We start from the raw sequence: 24,155 nt of genomic DNA, 5'->3' as shown, positions 1-24,155 counted from the left end.
GGTTGTAAAAAATAACCAACTTTGCAATTTTACTTCATTTAAAAAATCCTCTCACTTCTCAATAATGCAAGGATTTTTAATTCTATGATTTATTGCTGGCTGCCTAGGTTACCGAACGCTTCTACAGTCCATCAGAGGTGGCCGGTGTCCTAGGCATGGAGCACAGCGCTTACACACTATTTAGTTTAGAGCAGGGATGTCAAACTCAAAACACACAGAGGGCCAAAATGAAAATCTTAAACGAAGCCACGGGCCAACCAGTATACAGTATAATGGGCCCCGCATAGTCCTCCATACAGTATAAGGGCCCCACATAGTCCTCCATACAGTATAACGGGCCCCACATAGTCCTCCATACAGTATAACGGGCCCCACATAGTCCTCCATACAGTATAACGGGCCCCACATAGTCCTCCATACAGAATAATGGCCCCACATAGTCCTCCATACAGAATAATGGCCCCACATAATCCTCCATACAGTATAATGGGTCCCACATAGTCCTCCATACAGTATAATGAGCCCACATAGTCCTGCATACAGTATAATGGGCCCCACATAGTCCTCCTTACAGTATAATGGGCCCACATAGTCCTGCATACAGTATAATGGGCCCCACATAGTCCTCCATACAGTATAATGGGCCCACATAGTCCTCCATACAGTATAATGGTCCCACATAGTCCTCCATTCAGTAAAATGGGCCCCACATAGTCTTCCATACAGAATAATGGCCCCACATAGTCCTCCATACAGTATAATGGGCCCACATAGTCCTCCATACAGTATAATGGGCCCCACATAGTCCTCCATACAGTATAATGGGCCCCACATAGTCCTCCATACAGTATAATGGGCCCCACATAGTCCTCCATACAGTATAATGGGCCCACATAGTCCTCCATATAGTATAATGGGCCCACATAGTCCTCCATACAGTATAATGGGCCCCACATAGTCCTCCATACAGTATAATGGGCCCCACATAGTCCTCCATTCAGTATAATGGGCCCCACATAGTCCTCCATACAGTATAATGGGCCCCACATAGTCCTGCATACAGTATAATAGGCCCCGCATAGTCCTGCATACAGTATAATAGGCCCCACATAATCCTCCATACAGTATAATGGGCCCACATAGTCCTCCATACAGTATAATGGGCCCACATAGTCCTCCATACAGTATAATGGGCCCACATAGTCCTCCATACAGTATAATGGGCCCCACATAGTCCTCCATACAGTATAATGGGCCCCACATAGTCCTCCATACAGTATAATGGGCCCACATAGTCCTCCATACAGTATAATGGGCCCAAATAGTCCTCCATACAGTATAATGGGCCCCACATAGTCCTCCATACAGTATAATGGGCCCCACATAGTCCTCCATACAGTATAATGGGCCCCACATAGTCCTCCATTCAGTATAATGGGCCCCACATAGTCCTCCATACAGTATAATGGCCCCGCATAGTCCTGCATACAGTATAATAGGCCCCGCATAGTCCTGCATACAGTATAATGGGCCCACATAGTCCTCCATACAGTATAATGGTCCCACATAGTCCTCCATTCAGTATAATGGGCCCCACATAGTCCTCCATACAGTATAATGGGCCCACATAGTCCTGCATACAGTATAATAGGCCCCACATAGTCCTCCATACAGTATAATGGGCCCACATAGTCCTCCATACAGTATAATGGTCCCACATAGTCCTCCATTCAGTATAATGGGCCCCACATAGTCTTCCATACAGTATAGTCGTCCCACATAGTCCACCATACAGTATAACGGGCCCCACATAGTCCTCCATACAGTATAACGAGCCCCACATAGTCCTCCATACAGTATAACGGCCCCCACATAGTCCTCCATACAGTATAATGGGCCCCACATAGTCCTCCATACAGTATTATGGGCCCCACATAGTCCTCCATACAGTATTATGGGCCCCACATAGTCCTCCATACAGTATTATGGGCCCCACATAGTCCTCCATACAGTATTATGGGCCCCACATAGTCCTCCATACAGTATAATGGGCCCCGCATAGTCCTCCATACAGTATTATGGGCCCCACATAGTCCTCCATACAGTATTATGGGCCCCACATAGTCCTCCATACAGTATAATGGGCCCCGCATAGTCCTCCATACAGTATAATGGGCCCCGCATAGTCCTCCATACAGTAAAATGGGCCCCACATAGTCCTCCATACAGTATAATGGGCCCCACATAGTCCTCCATACAGTATAACGGGCCCCACATAGTCCTCCATACAGTATAACAGGCCCCACATAGTCCTCCATACAGTATAACGGGCCCCACATAGTCCTCCATACAGTATAACGGGCCCCACATAGTCCTCCATACAGTATAGCGGCCCCCACATAGTCCTCCATACAGTATAATGGGCCCCACATAGTCCTCCATACAGTATAATGGGCCCCACATAGTCCTCCATACAGTATAATGGGCCCCACATAGTCCTCCATACAGTATAATGGGCCCCACATAGTCCTCCATACAGTATAATGGGCCCACATAGTCCTCCATACAGTATAATGGGCCCAAATAGTCCTCCATACAGTATAATGGGCCCCACATAGTCCTCCATACAGTATAATGGGCCCCACATAGTCCTCCATACAGTATAATGGGCCCCACATAGTCCTCCATACAGTATAATGGGCCCCACATAGTCCTCCATTCAGTATAATGGGCCCCACATAGTCCTCCATACAGTATAATGGCCCCGCATAGTCCTGCATACAGTATAATAGGCCCCGCATAGTCCTGCATACAGTATAATAGGCCCCGCATAGTCCTGCATACAGTATAATAGGCCCCACATAATCCTCCATACAGTATAATGGGCCCACATAGTCCTCCATACAGTATAATGGTCCCACATAGTCCTCCATTCAGTATAATGGGCCCCACATAGTCCTCCATTCAGTATAATGGGCCCCACATAGTCCTCCATTCAGTATAATGGGCCCCACATAGTCCTCCATACAGTATAATGGGCCCACATAGTCCTGCATACAGTATAATAGGCCCACATAGTCCTCCATACAGTATAATGGGCCCACATAGTCCTCCATACAGTATAATGGTCCCACATAGTCCTCCATTCAGTATAATGGGCCCCACATAGTCTTCCATACAGTATAGTCGTCCCACATAGTCCACCATACAGTATAACGGGCCCCACATAGTCCTCCATACAGTATAACGAGCCCCACATAGTCCTCCATACAGTATAATGGCCCCCACATAGTCCTCCATACAGTATAATGGGCCCCACATAGTCCTCCATACAGTATTATGGGCCCCACATAGTCCTCCATACAGTATTATGGGCCCCACATAGTCCTCCATACAGTATTATGGGCCCCACATAGTCCTCCATACAGTATTATGGGCCCCACATAGTCCTCCATACAGTATTATGGGCCCCACATAGTCCTCCATACAGTATTATGGGCCCCACATAGTCCTCCATACAGTATTATGGGCCCCACATAGTCCTCCATACAGTATTATGGGCCCCACATAGTCCTCCATACAGTATAATGGGCCCCGCATAGTCCTCCATACAGTATAATGGGCCCCACATAGTCCTCCATACAGTATAATGGGCCCTACATAGTCCTCCATACAGTATAATGGGCCCCACATAGTCCTCCATACAGTATAACGGGCCCCACATAGTCCTCCATACAGTATAACGGGCCCCACATAGTCCTCCATACAGTATAATGGTCCCACATAGTCCTCCATTCAGTATAATGGGCCCCACATAGTCTTCCATACAGTATAGTCGTCCCACATAGTCCACCATACAGTATAAAGGGCCCCACATAGTCCTCCATACAGTATAACGAGCCCCACATAGTCCTCCATACAGTATTATGGGCCCCACATAGTCCTCCATACAGTATTATGGGCCCCACATAGTCCTCCATACAGTATTATGGGCCCCACATAGTCCTCCATACAGTATTATGGGCCCCACATAGTCCTCCATACAGTATTATGGGCCCCACATAGTTCTCCATACAGTATTATGGGCCCCACATAGTCCTCCATACAGTATTATGGGCCCCACATAGTCCTCCATACAGTATAATGGGCCCCACATAGTCCTCCATACAGTATAATGGGCCCCACATAGTCCTCCATACAGTATAAGGGGCCCCACATAGTCCTCCATACAGTATAACGGGCCCCACATAGTCCTCCATACAGTATAACGGGCCCCACATAGTCCTCCATACAGTATAACGGGCCCCACATAGTCCTCCATACAGTATAACGGCCCCCACATAGTCCTCCATACAGTATAATGGGCCCCACATAGTCCTCCATACAGTATAATGGGCCCCACATAGTCCTCCATACAGTATAATGGGCCCCACATAGTCCTCCATACAGTATAATGGGCCCACATAGTCCTCCATACAGTATAATGGGCCCAAATAGTCCTCCATACAGTATAATGGGCCCCACATAGTCCTCCATACAGTATAATGGGCCCCACATAGTCATCCATACAGTATAATGGGCCCCACATAGTCCTCCATTCAGTATAATGGGCCCCACATAGTCCTCCATACAGTATAATGGCCCCGCATAGTCCTGCATACAGTATAATAGGCCCCGCATAGTCCTGCATACAGTATAATAGGCCCCACATAATCCTCCATACAGTATAATGGGCCCCACATAGTCCTCCATTCAGTATAATGGGCCCCACATAGTCTTCCATACAGTATAGTCGTCCCACATAGTCCACCATACAGTATAACGGGCCCCACATAGTCCTCCATACAGTATAACGAGCCCCACATAGTCCTCCATACAGTATAATGGGCCCCACATAGTCCTCCATTCAGTATAATGGGCCCCACATAGTCCACCATACAGTATAACGGGCCCCACATAGTCCTCCATACAGTATAACGAGCCCCACATAGTCCTCCATACAGTATAACGAGCCCCACATAGTCCTCCATACAGTATAATGGCCCCCACATAGTCCTCCATACAGTATTATGGGCCCCACATAGTCCTCCATACAGTATTATGGGCCCCACATAGTCCTCCATACAGTATTATGGGCCCCACATAGTCCTCCATACAGTATTATGGGCCCCACATAGTCCTCCATACAGTATTATGGGCCCCACATAGTCCTCCATACAGTATTATGGGCCCCACATAGTCCTCCATACAGTATTATGGGCCCCACATAGTCCTCCATACAGTATTATGGGCCCCACATAGTCCTCCATACAGTATTATGGGCCCCACATTGTCCTCCATACAGTATAATGGGCCCCGCATAGTCCTCCATACAGTATAATGGGCCCCACATAGTCCTCCATACAGTATAATGGGCCCCACATAGTCCTGTATGGAGGACAATGCGCTCAAACCTGAGAAAACACTTTAAAATTGGCATTTAAAAATACTTCCTAAATCACATGTCTGTCTTTGCAAATATTTTTTTTGCATTTTAATAATAAAAAAGAAGCAATTTTCTCCAATAATCTTGATTCTCGTTGGCTTCCTCCATTCATTTGTATGGGAATCACTGATAACCTCTCCATTGACAGCAGTGCGCCGCAGTGCCCCAGACTCCATTGGTCGGACCTGCATCCATCATCCATTTACAGCATAATAGTGGTTATGCCATAAATTACCAAGATGGAAATACCCCTTTAAATGCAAACCTTATGGATAATACACATACCCCAACCTCCGGAACCGCTCCGTCTGGTAAGGGGTGAAGTATTCTGGCAGACTTTCCGAAATGTAAAACTCAATTTTGGATGAGATCATGTACTGATGAGCGAGGAGCTGGAGCTTGCGGATTCGGCATCTCTCCACCATTTGTATGACGATTTCTTGAGGATACTGACAAAACCTATGTAAAAAAAAAAAAAAAAATGATGTATATATTCTGCCATGGGCGTGGAGAGCAGTGAATAATCATTTTCCTTAATAGCGCGCACACTGTACCCGGCTCCTGCTGCACTCGGCGGTCATGTGTGCCCGCTATTAAAGACCATGAATATGCACTACAATCCACTCCCATTGGTTATAGTGAATATTCATGCTCTTTAATAGTGGGCACAAAGACTGCAGTGCCACAGAAGGAAGCGCGCTGGGGGTACAGATTGCGCAATTAAGGAGAGTGAATGGTCACTGCTCCCCACGCACAGAGTCCCAGTGCGGGGAGCAGTTACTATTCCGGCAGACCATCTTACAGTGTGAGGGCGCATGGCAGTAACGCCATGCGCAGCTCACACAGTGAGATCAGTGTTGGCAGCAGAGCGGGACACAGCGCTGGAGGAGAGAGGAGGTGAGTATGATGGTTTATTATTTTTGTGTGCAGCGTGATGGGGATCAGAGGGTGCCAAGCATACCAGGATGGAGGGGTGCCGAGCATACCAGGAAGAGGGATGAGGGGGACCATGAAAACCAAGAAGAGGGATGAGGGGGACCATGCACACCAGGAAGAGGGATGAGGGGTGCCATGAAAACCAGGAAGAGGGATTGAGGGGTGCCATGCAAACCAGGAAGAGGGATTGAGGGTGCCAAGCATACCAGGAAGAGGGATGAGGAGGGCCATGAAAACCAGGAAGAGGGATGAGGGGGACCATGCATACCAGGAAGAGGGATGAGGCGTACCATGTAAACCAGGAAGAGGGATTGAGGAGTAACATGCAAACCAGGAAGAGGGATGAAGGGTGCCATGCATACCAGGAAGAGGGGGGGCATGCATACCAGGAAGAGGGATGAGGGGTGCCATGCACACCAGGAAGAGGGATGAGGGGGCCATGCATACCAGGAAGAGGGATAAGGGGGCCATGCAAACAAGGAAGAGGGATGAAGGGTGCCATGCATACCAGGAAGAAGGATGAAGGGTGCCATGCATACCAGGAAGAGGGATGAGGGGGCCATGCATACCAGCAAGAGTGATAAGGGGGCCATGCAAACAAGGAAGAGGGATGAAGGGTGCCATTCATACCAGGAAGAGGGATGAAGGGTGCCATGCATACCAGGAAGAGGGATAAGGGGGCCATACATACCAGGAAGAGGGATGAAGGGTGCCATATATACCAGGATGAGGGATGAAGGGTGCTATACATAACAGGAGGAGGGATGAGGGGTGCCATGCACACCAAGATGAGGGGGGCCAAGCATACCCAGATGAGGGGGGCCATGTATACCCAGATGAGGGGGGGGGCATGCATACTGGGATGAGGAGGGCCATGCATAATGGGATGAGGAGGGCCATGCATACCGGGATGAGGAGGGCCATGCATACCGGGATGAGGAGGGCCATGCATACCGGGATGAGGAGGGCCATGCATACCGGGATGAGGAGGGCCATGCATACCGGGATGAGGAGGGCCATGCATACCGGGATGAGGAGGGCCATGCATACCGGGATGAGGAGGGCCATGCATACCGGGATGAGGAGGGCCATGCATACCGGGATGAGGAGGGCCATGCATACCGGGATGAGGAGGGCCATGCATACCGGGATGAGGAGGGCCATGCATACCAGGATGAGGAGGGCCATGCATACCGGGATGAGGAGGGCCATGCATACCGGGATGAGGATCAGGGGGTGCCATGCTTATAAGGATGGGGGATTGGAGTGCCATGCATACCAGGTTGGGGGATTGGGGTGCCATGCATATCAGGATGGAGATGAGGGGGCCATATATACCAGGATGGGGATATTAACAGAATTGTGGGACATTACCCATATAACAGTGTCGGCAGCAGGCCTCCCTCCCCCTTAACAGTGCATCATGACCACATTTGTTGCTTCCATTTTTTTTTTTTATATTTTCCTCCTCTAAAACCTAGGTGCGTCTTATAGTCCGAAAAATACGGTAAATATTATATATATATATATACATACATTAAATTCTAATTAAAAAAAAAAAATCAGCAGATTTTTCTCGTCTTGTCCACAAAAGTTCAAACTATTAAATCATTTAGCCCAAACTGTATAAATTGCAAGGCAAACAAAAAAGCCAGGATTGCCATTTTTTGATCACCTCTCCTCCCTAAAAAAAATGCAATAAAATGTAATTAAAACATTGTATGCACCCTACAATGCTAATCAATGAAAATGCAAAAAGAAAACCAAAATGAAACAAAACCCTCATGTGTCGATAATAAAATAAAGTTATGGCTCATGGAAAGAAAGAAAAAAAGGAAACATAAAATGGGGGAGTGCCAGGAAGTGTGCTCAAAGGGGTATTCCGGGTCCCGATTCTGGCGATGAATTGGACCAAGTCTTGCATTTCCTTCGTATTCTGTAATAAGCTGGAACACTCATTTAGAAATTGATAAGTGTAAAGCATGGAGTAGTGAGCACCTTACCGGGGGGATCTCCAGCCGCTGACTGTAGGCGCATGGACCATTAACTCTTTGGCACTAAAGCCATCCTCTTGGCCAGAGGAGCTGACCACAACGAATCCTATCTTGTGCGGCATCCTGGAAAACTGCAGACCCTGCAAGAAAATGCAAGTGGAAATCATGTAGTTCACAAACCAATAATGGTGCTCACTGCACACGTACAGACAGTGCGGGCAGCATTTATATAGGGTCAACACTTGCAAAGATGCGTACAGCAGAATCTGCAGGGTCCACCAAAGATTCCAATGGAGTGCGAGTTACTGTGCATGCAGTACCCCCCACACTGCTGGGAATAAGAGTTTTGCACCACTATCCCCAGCATCAGCAGAAGCATCCGCAGACGGACGCCCTCCGATCAGATCATACAATAGGTTACCCTCACAAAGGTAATGACGCTGCCCTCCAGGAGGCCACTGAGGTAAGTGGAAGGAAGATATCTGGCACCTGATATACAGATCTAGAAGCAGAGGACAAGCGGCCCTGAGGGGCACACTGTGTACCCCCCGAGTTGCATCAAGGAGACACAGACCAAGCAACGCAGACTGTGATGTCTACCTGACTGTGATACCACCCACAGTACAATCCTCAGGGTGACGCAGCCAGATGGCACCACGGCTTTGCAATGGGTTTACTGAAATCTGGGTAAATCCTGGTCACGGAGACACGCTGGAGAGACGACGAGGGAGAGACGACGAGGGAGAGACAGAACAATGATATGACTGTGGGAGGAAGAAATACAGAATGACTAATGGCAGCCATGTCCTAGAATAACATAAATCTGATATAAAACATAAGACTTGTGAGTACAGCAGCGATCAGCGGCTGCTGCCTACAAGGTCTCCGCTGCTCACAGCGACTGCAGACGCCTGTACTATATCACACTGGGACCAAAATACAGTGGGGTCGGGGTCCGACATGAGCCCATCAGCCCCCAGCCGCACACAGACATATTACATTGTATGCAGCTGTCACATCTCAGGCTTTCTTTGCAGACCGACGGTTCACCACTGCAAATAACACACACCTCCTGTCACTATAGTAATGAGAGTACCACCAATTATACTACACCCGTCCTGTTACTCCAGTATGAGAGTACCATCACTTATACTACACACGCCCTGTCATTATAGTAATGAGAGTACCATCACTTATACTACACCCGTCCTGTCACTATAGTAATGAGAGTACTACCGCTTATACAACACACGTCCAGTCACTATAGTAATGAGAGTACCACCACTTATACTACACCCGTCCTGTCACTATAGTAATGAGAGTACCATAACTTATACTACGCTCGTCCGGTCACTATAGTAATGAGAGTACCATCACTTATACTACACACGTCCTGTCACTATAGTAATGAGAGTACCATCACTTATACTACACACGTCCTGTCACTATAGTAATGAGAGTACCATCACTTATACTACACACGTCCTGTCTCTATAGTTAGGAGAGTACCACCACTTATACTACACACGTCCTGTCACTATAGTAATAAGAAAACCATCACTTATACTACACACGTCCTGTCACTATAGTTAGGAGAGTACCACCACTTATACTACACACGTTCTGTCACTATAGTAATAAGAAAACCATCACTTATACTACACACGTCCTGTCACTATAGTAATGAGAGTACCATCACTTATACTACACACGTCCTGTCACTATAGGTATGAGAGTACCACCACTTATACTACACCCGTCCTGTCACTATAGTAATAAGAATACCATCACTTATACTACACACGTACTGTCACTATAGTAATGAGAGTACCATCACTTATACTACACACGTCCAGCCACTATAGTAATAAGAATACCATCACTTATACTACACACGTCCTGTCACTATAGTAATGAGAGTACCATCACTTATACTACACACGTCCTGTCACTATAGTTATGAGAGTACCACCACTTATACTACACCCGTCCTGTTACTCCAGTATGAGAGTACCACCACTTATACTACACACGTTCAGACACTATAGTAATGAGAATACCACCACTTATACTACACTCGTCCTGTCACTATAGTAATGGGAGAACCACCACTTATACTACACACATCCTGTTACTCCAGTATGAGAGTACCAACACTTATACTACACATGTCCAGACACTATAGTAATGAGAGTACCACCACTTATACTACACCCGTCCTGTCACTATAGTAATGAGAGTACCATCACTTATACTACACACGTCCTGCCACTATAGTTATGAGAGTACCACCACTTATACTACACCCGTCCTGTTACTCCAATATGAGAGTACCACCACTTATAGTACACACGTCCAGACACTATAGTAATGAGAGTACCACCACTTATACTACACCCGTCCTGTCACTATAGTAATGGGAGTACCACCACTTATACTACAACCGTCCTGTTACTCCAGTATGAGAGTACCACCACTTATACTACGCACGTCCTGCCACTATAGTTATGAGAGTAGCACCACTTATACTACACACGTCCTGTCAATATAGTAATGAGAGTACCATCACTTATACTACACACGTCCTGTGACTATACTAATAAGAGTACCATCACTTATACTACATACGTCCTGTCACTATAGTAATGAGAGTACCATCACTTATACTACACACGTCCTGCCACTATAGTTATGAGAGAACCACCACTTATACTACACACGTCCTGTCACTACAGTAATGAGAGTACCATTACTTATACTACACACGTCCTGTCATTATAGTAATGAGAGTACCATCACTTACACTACACATGTCCTGTCACTATAGTAATGAGAGTACCATCACTTATACTACACAAGTCCTGTCACTATAGTTATGAGAGTACCATCACTTATACTACACACGTCCTGTCACTATAGTTATGAGAGTACCACCACTTATACTACACACGTCCTGTCACTATAATAATTAGAGTACCATCACTTACACTACACACGTCCTGTCACTATAGTAATGGGAGTACCACCACTTATACTACACCCGTCCTGTTACTCCAGTATGAGAGTACCACCACTTATACTACGCACGTCCTGCCACTATAGTTCTGAGAGTAGCAGCACTTATACTACACATGTCCTGTCACTATAGTAATGAGAGTACCATCACTTATACTACACACGTCCTGTGACTATAGTAATGAGAGTACCATCACTTATACTACACACGTCCTGTGACTATACTAATGAGAGTACCACCACTTATACTACACACGTCCTGTCACTATAGTAATGAGAGTACCATCACTTATACTACAAACGTCCTGCCACTATAGTTATGAGAGAACCACCACTTATACTACACACGTCCTGTCACTACAGTAATGAGAGTACCATCACTTATACTACACAAGTCCTGTCACTATAGTAATGAGAGTACCAGCACTTATACTACACATGTCCTGTCACTATAGTAATGAGAGTACCACCACTTATACTACATCCGTCCTGTCACTATAGTAATGGAGGTACTACCACTTATACTACACACGTCCTGTCACTATAGTAATGAGAGTACCATCACTTATACTACACCCATCCTGTCACTATAGTAATGGGAGTACCATCACTTATACTACACCCCTGCTCTCACTATAGTAATAAAAGTACCACCACTTATACCACACAAGTCCTCTCACTATAGTAATGAGAGTACCACCACTTATACCACACACGTCCTGTCACTATAGTAATGAGAGTACCACCACTTATACTACACACGTCCTGTCTCTATAGTAATGAGAGTACCATCAGTTATACTATACACGTCCTGTCTCTATAGTAATGAGAGTACCATCACTTATACTACACACGTCCTGTCACTGTAGTAATGAGAGTACCACCACTTATACTATACTCGTCCTGTCACTATAGTAATGAGAGTACCATTACTTAAACTACACCCGTCCTGTCACTATAGTAATGAGAGTACCATCAGTTATACTACAGACATCTTGTCACTATAGTAATGAGAGTACCATCACTTATAATACACACGTCCTGTCTCTATAGTAATGAGAGTACCATCACTTATACTACACAAGTCATGTCTCTATAGTAATGAGAGTACCATCACCTATACCACATACCTCCTGTCAGTATAATAATGAGAGTACCATCACTTATACTACACTCGTCCTGTCTCTATAGTAATGAGAGTACCATCACTAATACTACACATGTCCTGTCTCTATAGCAATGGGAGTACCATCACCTATACCACACACGTCCTGTCTCTATAGTAATGAGAGTACCATCACTTATACTACACACGTCCTGTCTCTATAGTAATGAGAGTACCATCACTAATACCACACACGTCCTGTCTCTATAGTAATGAGAGTACCATCACTTATACTACACCCATCCTGTCACTATAGTAATGAGAGTACCATCACTTATACTACACACGTCCTGTCTCTATAGTAATGAGAGTACCATCACTAACACTACACACGTCCTGTCTCTATAGTAATGAGCACCATCACTTATACTACACACGTCCTGTCTCTATAGTAATGAGAATACCATCACTTATACAACACACGTCCTGTCTCTATAGTAATGGGAGTACCATCACTTATACTACACACGTCCTGTCTCTATAGTAATGAGAGTACCATCACTAATACTACACACGTCCTGTCTCTATAGTAATGGGAGTACCATCACCTATACCACACACGTCCTGTCTCTATAGTAATGAGAATACCACCACTTATACTACACAAGCCCTGTCTCTATAGTAATGAGAATACCACCACTTATACCACACACGTCCTGTCACTATAGTAATGAGAGTACCATCACTTATACTACACACGTCCTGTCTCTATAGTAATGAGAATACCACCACTTATACTACACCCATCCTGTCACTATAGTAATGAGAGTACCATCACTTATACTACACACGTCCTGTCTCTATAGTAATGAGAGTACCATCACTAATACTACACACGTCCTGTCTCTATAGTAATGAGAGTACCACCACTTATACTACACCCATCCTCTCACTATAGTAATGAGAGTACCATCACTTATACCACACACGTCCTGTCTCTATAGTAATGAGAGTACCATCACTAATACTACACACGTCCTGTCTCTATAGTAATGGGAGTACCATCGCTTATACCACACACGTCCTGTCTCTATAGTAATGAGAGTACCATCACTTATACTACACACGTCCTGTCTCTATAGTAATGAGAATACCATCACTTATACCACACACGTCCTGTCTCTATAGTAATGAGAGTACCATCACTTATACTACACACGTCCTGTCTTTATAGTAATGAGAATACCATCACTTATACTACACACGTCCTGTCACTATAGTAATGAGAGAACCATCACTTATACCACACACATCTTGTCTCTATAGTAATGAGAGAACCATCACTTATACCACACACGTCCTGTCTCTATAGTAATGAGAATACCATCACTTATACCACACACGTCCTGTCTCTGTAGTAATGAGAGTACCATCACTTATACTACACACGTCCTGTCACTATAGTAATGAGAGTACCATCACTTATACTACACACGTCCTGTCTCTATAGTAATGAGAATACCACCACTTATACCACACACGTCCTGTCTCTATAGTAATGAGAATACCATCACTTATACTACACACGTCCTGTCTCTATAGTAATGAGAGTACCATCACTTATACTACACACGTCCTGTCACTATAGTAATGAGAGAACCATCACTTATACTACACACGTCCTGTCTCTATAGTAATGAGAGAACCATCACTTATACTACACACGTCCTGTCTCTATAGTAATGAGAATACCATCACTTATACCACACACGTCCTGTCTCTATAGTAATGAGAGTACCATCACTTATACTACACACGTCCTGTCACTATAGTAACGAGAGAACCATCACTTATACTACACACGCCCTGTCTCTATAGTAATGAGAGAACCATCACTTATACTACACACGTCCTGTCTCTATAGTAATGAGAATACCATCACTTATACCACACACGTGCTGTCTCTATAGTAATGAGAGTACCATCACTTATACTACACATGTCCTGTCACTATAGTAATGAGAGAACCATCACTTATACTACACACGTCCTGTCTCTATAGTAATGAGAATACCATCACTTATACCACACACGTCCTGTCACTATAGTAATGAGAGTACCATCACTTATACTACACACGTCCTGTCTCTATAGTAATGAGAATACCACCACTTATACTACACCCATCCTGTCACTATAGTAATGAGAGTACCATCACTTATACTACACACGTCCTGTCTCTATAGTAATGAGAGTACCATCACTAATACTACACACGTCCTGTCTCTATAGTAATGAGAGTACCACCACTTATACTACACCCATCCTGTCACTATAGTAATGAGAGTACCATCACTTATACCACACACGTCCTGTCTCTATAGTAATGAGAGTACCATCACTAATACTACACACGTCCTGTCTCTATAGTAATGGGAGTACCATCACTTATACTACACACGTCCTGTCTCTATAGTAATGAGAATACCATCACTTATACCACACACGTCCTGTCTTTATAGTAATGAGAGTACCATCACTTATACTACACAAGTCCTGTCACTATAGTAATGAGAGAACCATCACTTATACTACACACGTCCTGTCACTATAGTAATGAGAATACCATCACTTATACCACACACGTGCTGTCTCTATAGTAATGAGAGTACCATCACTTATACCACACACGTCCTGTCTCTATAGTAATGGGAGTACCATCACCTATACCACACACGTCCTGTCTCTATAGTAATGAGAATACCATCACTTATACTACACACGTCCTGTCTCTATAGCAATGAGAGTACCATCACTAATACTACACACGTCCTGTCTCTATAGTAATGGTAGTACCATCACCTATACCACACACGTCCTGTCTCTATAGTAATGAGAGTACCATCACTTATACCACACACGTCCTGTCTCTATAGTAATGGGAGTACCATCACTTATACTACACTCGTCCTGTCTCTATAGTAATGAGAGTACCATCACTTATACTACACACGTCCTGTCTCTATAGTAATGAGAATACCATCACTTATACTACACACGTCCTGTCACTATAGTAATGGGAGTACCACCACTTATACAACACACGTCCTGTCACTATAGTAATGAGAGTACCACCACTTATACTACACACGTCCTGTCTCTATAGTAATGAGAGTACCATCACTTATACTACACACGTCCTGTCACTATAGTAATGAGAGAACCATCACTTATACTACACACGTCCTGTCACTATAGTAATGAGAATACCATCACTTATACTACACACGTCCTGTCACTATAGTAATGAGAATACCATCACTTATACTACACACGTCCTGTCACTATAGTAATGAGAATACCATCACTTATACTACACACGTCCTGTCTCTATAGTAATGAGAGTACCATCACTAATACTACACACGTCCTGTCTCTATAGTAATGAGAGTACGACCACTTATACTACACCCATCCTGTCACTATAGTAATGAGAGAACCATCACTTATACTACACACGTCCTGTCTCTATAGTAATGAGAATACCACCACTTATACTACACACTTCCTGTCACTATAGTAATGAGAGTACCATCACTTATACTACACACGTCCTGTCTCTATAGTAATGAGAGTACCATCACTAATACTACACACGTCCTGTCTCTATAGTAATGAGAGTACCACCACTTATACTACACCCATCCTGTCACTATAGTAATGAGAGTACCATCACTTATACTACACACGTCCTGTCTCTATAGTAATGAGAGTACCATCACTTATACTACACACGTCCTGTCTCTATAGTAATGAGAATACCACCACTTATACTACACACTTCCTGTCTCTATAGTAATGAGAGTACCATCACTTATACTACACACGTCCTGTCTCTATAGTAATGAGAGTACCATCACTTATACCACACACGTCCTGTCTCTATAGTAATGAGAGTACCATCACTTATACTACACACGTCCTGTCACTATAGTAATGAGAGTACCATCACTTATACTACACACGTCCTGTCTTTATAGTAATGAGAATACCATCACTTATACTACACACGTCCTGTCTCTACAGTAATGAGAGTACCATCACTTATACTACATCCGTTCTGTCTCTATAGTAATGAGAGTACCATCACTTATACCACACACGTCCTGTCTCTATAGTAATGAGAGTACCATCACTTATACTACACACGTCCTGTCTCTATAGTAATGAGAGTACCATCACTTATACTACACACGTCCTGTCTCTATAGTAATGAGAATACCACCACTTATACTACACACTTCCTGTCACTATAGTAATGAGAGTACCATCACTTATACTACACACGTCCTGTCTCTATAGTAATGAGAGTACCATCACTAATACTACACACGTCCTGTCTCTATAGTAATGAGAGTACCATCACTTATACTACACACGTCCTGTCTCTATAGTAATGAGAGTACCATCACTTATACCACACACGTCCTGTCTCTATAGTAATGAGAGTACCATCACTTATACTACACACGTCCTGTCACTATAGTAATGAGAGTACCATCACTTATACTACACACGTCCTGTCTTTATAGTAATGAGAATACCATCACTTATACTACACACGTCCTGTCTCTATAGTAATGAGAGTACCATCACTTATACTACACACGTCCTGTCACTATAGTAATGGGAGTACCACCACTTATACAACACACGTCCTGTCACTATAGTAATGAGAGTACCACCACTTATACTACACACATCCTGTCTCTATAGTAATGAGAGTCCCATCACTTATACTACACACGTCCTGTCACTACAGTAATGAGAGTACCATCACTAATACTACACACGTCCTGTCACTATAGTAATGAGAATACCATCACTTATACTACACACGTCCTGTCACTATAGTTATGAGAGAACCACCACTTATACTACACACGTCCTGTCACTACAGTAATGAGAGTACCATCACTTATACTACACAAGTCCTGTCACTATAGTAATGAGAGTACCAGCACTTATACTACACATGTCCTGTCACTATAGTAATGAGAGTACCACCACTTATACTACATCCGTCCTGTCACTATAGTAATGGAGGTACTACCACTTATACTACACACGTCCTGTCACTATAGTAATGAGAGTACCATCACTTATACTACACCCATCCTGTCACTATAGTAATGGGAGTACCATCACTTATACTACACCCCTGCTCTCACTATAGTAATAAAAGTACCACCACTTATACCACACAAGTCCTCTCACTATAGTAATGAGAGTACCACCACTTATACCACACACGTCCTGTCACTATAGTAATGAGAGTACCACCACTTATACTACACACGTCCTGTCTCTATAGTAATGAGAGTACCATCAGTTATACTATACACGTCCTGTCTCTATAGTAATGAGAGTACCATCACTTATACTACACACGTCCTGTCACTGTAGTAATGAGAGTACCACCACTTATACTATACTCGTCCTGTCACTATAGTAATGAGAGTACCATTACTTAAACTACACCCGTCCTGTCACTATAGTAATGAGAGTACCATCAGTTATACTACAGACATCTTGTCACTATAGTAATGAGAGTACCATCACTTATAATACACACGTCCTGTCTCTATAGTAATGAGAGTACCATCACTTATACTACACAAGTCATGTCTCTATAGTAATGAGAGTACCATCACCTATACCACATACCTCCTGTCAGTATAATAATGAGAGTACCATCACTTATACTACACTCGTCCTGTCTCTATAGTAATGAGAGTACCATCACTAATACTACACATGTCCTGTCTCTATAGCAATGGGAGTACCATCACCTATACCACACACGTCCTGTCTCTATAGTAATGAGAGTACCATCACTTATACTACACACGTGCTGTCTCTATAGTAATGAGAGTACCATCACTAATACTACACACGTCCTGTCTCTATAGTAATGGGAGTACCATCACCTATACCACACACGTCCTGTCTCTATAGTAATGAGAGTACCATCACTTATACTACACCCATCCTGTCACTATAGTAATGAGAGTACCATCACTTATACTACACACGTCCTGTCTCTATAGTAATGAGAGTACCATCACTAACACTACACACGTCCTGTCTCTATAGTAATGAGCACCATCACTTATACTACACACGTCCTGTCTCTATAGTAATGAGAATACCATCACTTATACAACACACGTCCTGTCTCTATAGTAATGGGAGTACCATCACTTATACTACACACGTCCTGTCTCTATAGTAATGAGAGTACCATCACTAATACTACACACGTCCTGTCTCTATAGTAATGGGAGTACCATCACCTATACCACACACGTCCTGTCTCTATAGTAATGAGAATACCACCACTTATACTACACAAGCCCTGTCTCTATAGTAATGAGAATACCACCACTTATACCACACACGTCCTGTCACTATAGTAATGAGAGTACCATCACTTATACTACACACGTCCTGTCTCTATAGTAATGAGAATACCACCACTTATACTACACCCATCCTGTCACTATAGTAATGAGAGTACCATCACTTATACTACACACGTCCTGTCTCTATAGTAATGAGAGTACCATCACTAATACTACACACGTCCTGTCTCTATAGTAATGAGAGTACCACCACTTATACTACACCCATCCTGTCACTATAGTAATGAGAGTACCATCACTTATACCACACACGTCCTGTCTCTATAGTAATGAGAGTACCATCACTAATACTACACACGTCCTGTCTCTATAGTAATGGGAGTACCATCGCTTATACTACACACGTCCTGTCTCTATAGTAATGAGAGTACCATCACTTATACCACACACGTCCTGTCTCTATAGTAATGAGAGTACCATCACTTATACTACACACGTCCTGTCTTTATAGTAATGAGAGTACCATCACTTATACTACACACGTCCTGTCTTTATAGTAATGAGAATACCATCACTTATACTACACACGTCCTGTCACTATAGTAATGAGAGAACCATCACTTATACCACACACGTCTTGTCTCTATAGTAATGAGAGAACCATCACTTATACCACACACGTCCTGTCTCTATAGTAATGAGAATACCATCACTTATACCACACACATCCTGTCTCTGTAGTAATGAGAGTACCATCACTTATACTACACACGTCCTGTCACTATAGTAATGAGCGTACCATCACTTATACTACACACGTCCTGTCTCTATAGTAATGAGAATACCACCACTTATACCACACACGTCCTGTCTCTATAGTAATGAGAATACCATCACTTATACTACACACGTCCTGTCTCTATAGTAATGAGAGTACCATCACTTATACTACACACGTCCTGTCACTATAGTAATGAGAGAACCATCACTTATACTACACACGTCCTGTCTCTATAGTAATGAGAGAACCATCACTTATACTACACACGTCCTGTCTCTATAGTAATGAGAATACAATCACTTATACCACACACGTCCTGTCTCTATAGTAATGAGAGTACCATCACTTATACTACACACGTCCTGTCACTATAGTAACGAGAGAACCATCACTTATACTACACACGCCCTGTCTCTATAGTAATGAGAGAACCATCACTTATACTACACACGTCCTGTCTCTATAGTAATGAGAATACCATCACTTATACCACACACGTGCTGTCTCTATAGTAATGAGAGTACCATCACTTATACTACACACGTCCTGTCACTATAGTAATGAGAGAACCATCACTTATACTACACACGTCCTGTCTCTATAGTAATGAGAATACCATCACTTATACCACACACGTCCTGTCACTATAGTAATGAGAGTACCATCACTTATACTACACACGTCCTGTCTCTATAGTAATGAGAATACCACCACTTATACTACACCCATCCTGTCACTATAGTAATGAGAGTACCATCACTTATACTACACACGTCCTGTCTCTATAGTAATGAGAGTAACATCACTAATACTACACACGTCCTGTCTCTATAGTAATGAGAGTACCACCACTTATACTACACCCATCCTGTCACTATAGTAATGAGAGTACCATCACTTATACCACACACGTCCTGTCTCTATAGTAATGAGAGTACCATCACTAATACTACACACGTCCTGTCTCTATAGTAATGGGAGTACCATCACTTACACTACACACGTCCTGTCTCTATAGTAATGAGAATACCATCACTTATACCACACACGTCCTGTCTTTATAGTAATGAGAGTACCATCACTTATACTACACAAGTCCTGTCACTATAGTAATGAGAGAACCATCACTTATACTACACACGTCCTGTCACTATAGTAATGAGAATACCATCACTTATACCACACACGTGCTGTCTCTATAGTAATGAGAGTACCATCACTTATACCACACACGTCCTGTCTCTATAGTAATGGGAGTACCATCACCTATACCACACACGTCCTGTCTCTATAGTAATGAGAATACCATCACTTATACTACACACGTCCTGTCTGTATAGCAATGAGAGTACCATCACTAATACTACACACGTCCTGTCTCTATAGTAATGGTAGTACCATCACCTATACCACACACGTCCTGTCTCTATAGTAATGAGAGTACCATCACTTATACCACACACGTCCTGTCTCTATAGTAATGGGAGTACCATCACTTATACTACACTCGTCCTGTCTCTATAGTAATGAGAGTACCATCACTTATACTACACACGTCCTGTCTCTATAGTAATGAGAGTACCATCACTTATATTACACACATCCTGTCTCTATAGCAATGAGAGTACCATCACTTATACCACACACGTCCTGTCTCTATAGTAATGAGAATACCATCACTTATACTACACACGTCCTGTCTCTATAGTAATGAGAATACCATCACTTATACTACACACGTCCTGTCTCTATAGTAATGAGAATACCATCACTTATACTACACACGTCCTGTCACTATAGTAATGGGAGTACCACCACTTATACAACACACGTCCTGTCACTATAGTAATGAGAGTACCACCACTTATACTACACACGTCCTGTCTCTATAGTAATGAGAGTACCATCACTTATACTACACACGTCCTGTCACTATAGTAATGAGAGAACCATCACTTATACTACACACGTCCTGTCACTATAGTAATGAGAATACCATCACTTATACTACACACGTCCTGTCACTATAGTAATGAGAATACCATCACTTATACTACACACGTCCTGTCACTATAGTAATGAGAATACCATCACTTATACTACACACGTCCTGTCTCTATAGTAATGAGAGTACCATCACTAATACTACACACGTCCTGTCTCTATAGTAATGAGAGTACCACCACTTATACTACACCCATCCTGTCACTATAGTAATGAGAGAACCATCACTTATACTACACACGTCCTGTCTCTATAGTAATGAGAATACCACCACTTATACTACACACTTCCTGTCACTATAGTAATGAGAGTACCATCACTTATACTACACACGTCCTGTCTCTATAGTAATGAGAGTACCATCACTAATACTACACACGTCCTGTCTCTATAGTAATGAGAGTACCACCACTTATACTACACCCATCCTGTCACTATAGTAATGAGAGTACCATCACTTATACTACACACGTCCTGTCTCTATAGTAATGAGAATACCACCACTTATACTACACACTTCCTGTCTCTATAGTAATGAGAGTACCATCACTTATACTACACACGTCCTGTCTCTATAGTAATGAGAGTACCATCACTTATACCACACACGTCCTGTCTCTATAGTAATGAGAGTACCATCACTTATACTACACACGTCCTGTCACTATAGTAATGAGAGTACCATCACTTATACTACACACGTCCTGTCTTTATAGTAATGAGAATACCATCACTTATACTACACACGTCCTGTCTCTACAGTAATGAGAGTACCATCACTTATACTACATCCGTTCTGTCTCTATAGTAATGAGAGTACCATCACTTATACCACACACGTCCTGTCTCTATAGTAATGAGAGTACCATCACTTATACTACACACGTCCTGTCTCTATAGTAATGAGAGTACCATCACTTATACTACACACGTCCTGTCTCTATAGTAATGAGAATACCACCACTTATACTACACACTTCCTGTCACTATAGTAATGAGAGTACCATCACTTATACTACACACGTCCTGTCTCTATAGTAATGAGAGTACCATCACTAATACTACACACGTCCTGTCTCTATAGTAATGAGAGTACCATCACTTATACTACACACGTCCTGTCTCTATAGTAATGAGAGTACCATCACTTATACCACACACGTCCTGTCTCTATAGTAATGAGAGTACCATCACTTATACTACACACGTCCTGTCACTATAGTAATGAGAGTACCATCACTTATACTACACACGTCCTGTCTTTATAGTAATGAGAATACCATCACTTATACTACACACGTCCTGTCTCTATAGTAATGAGAGTACCATCACTTATACTACACACGTCCTGTCACTATAGTAATGGGAGTACCACCACTTATACAACACACGTCCTGTCACTATAGTAATGAGAGTACCACCACTTATACTACACACATCCTGTCTCTATAGTAATGAGAGTACCATCACTTATACTACACACGTCCTGTCACTACAGTAATGAGAGTACCATCACTAATACTACACACGTCCTGTCACTATAGTAATGAGAATACCATCACTTATACTACACACGTCCTGTCACTATAGTAATGAGAGAACCATCACTTATACTACACACGTCCTGTCACTACAGTAATGAGAGTACCATCACTAATACTACACACGTCCTGTCACTATAGTAATGAGAATACCATCACTTATACTACACACGTCCTGTCACTATAGTAATGAGAGAACCATCACTTATACTACACATGTCCTGTCTCTATAGTAATGGGAGTACCATCACTTATACTACACACGTCCTGTCACTATAGTAATGAGAGAACCATCACTTATACTACACACGTCCTGTCACTATAGTAATGAGAATACCATCACTTATACTACACACGTCCTGTCACTATAGTAATGAGAGAACCATCACTTATACTACACACGTCCTGTCACTACAGTAATGAGAGTACCATCACTTATACTACACACGTCCTGTCTCTATAGTAATGAGAATACCATCACTTATACTACACACGTCCTGTCACTATAGTAATGAGAGAACCATCACTTATACTACACACGTCCTGTCACTACAGTAATGAGAGTACCATCACTAATACTACACACGTTCTGTCACTATAGTAATGAGAATACCATCACTTATACTACACACGTCCTGTCACTATAGTAATGAGAGAACCATTACTTATACTACACACGTCCTGTCTCTATAGTAATGGGAGTACCATCACTTATACTACACACGTTCTGTCACTATAGTAATGAGAGAACCATTACTTATACTACACACGTCCTGTCTCTATAGTAATGAGAGAACCATCACTTATACTACACACGTCCTGTCACTATAGTAATGAGAATACCATCACTTATACTACACACGTCCTGT

General features: G+C 43.0%; 1 protein-coding gene across 1 annotated transcript in view; it reads right to left on the bottom strand.

The window, feature by feature from the left end:
* The window catches only part of CEP104 (centrosomal protein 104), a 127,613-nt gene that overhangs the window by 84,937 nt on the left and 18,521 nt on the right, over positions 1 to 24,155 (bottom strand). The window contains exons 2-3 of the mRNA XM_073656728.1: positions 8,425 to 8,555; positions 5,771 to 5,944 (exon numbers count right to left, since the gene is read on the bottom strand). Coding sequence (XP_073512829.1) covers positions 5,771 to 5,944; positions 8,425 to 8,537 — 287 coding nt within the window. The 5' untranslated portion in view covers positions 8,538 to 8,555. The remainder of the gene's footprint in view (positions 1 to 5,770; positions 5,945 to 8,424; positions 8,556 to 24,155) is intronic.

The sequence above is a fragment of the Phyllobates terribilis genome, unplaced genomic scaffold (assembly GCF_046119375.1).
Source record: "Phyllobates terribilis strain yellow unplaced genomic scaffold, ASM4611937v1 Scaffold_12__6_contigs__length_324123572, whole genome shotgun sequence".
Lineage (NCBI taxonomy): Eukaryota > Metazoa > Chordata > Amphibia > Anura > Dendrobatidae > Phyllobates > Phyllobates terribilis.
Note: the sequence above shows the minus strand (reverse complement) of the source record. Positions and strands in the feature narration are given on the sequence as shown.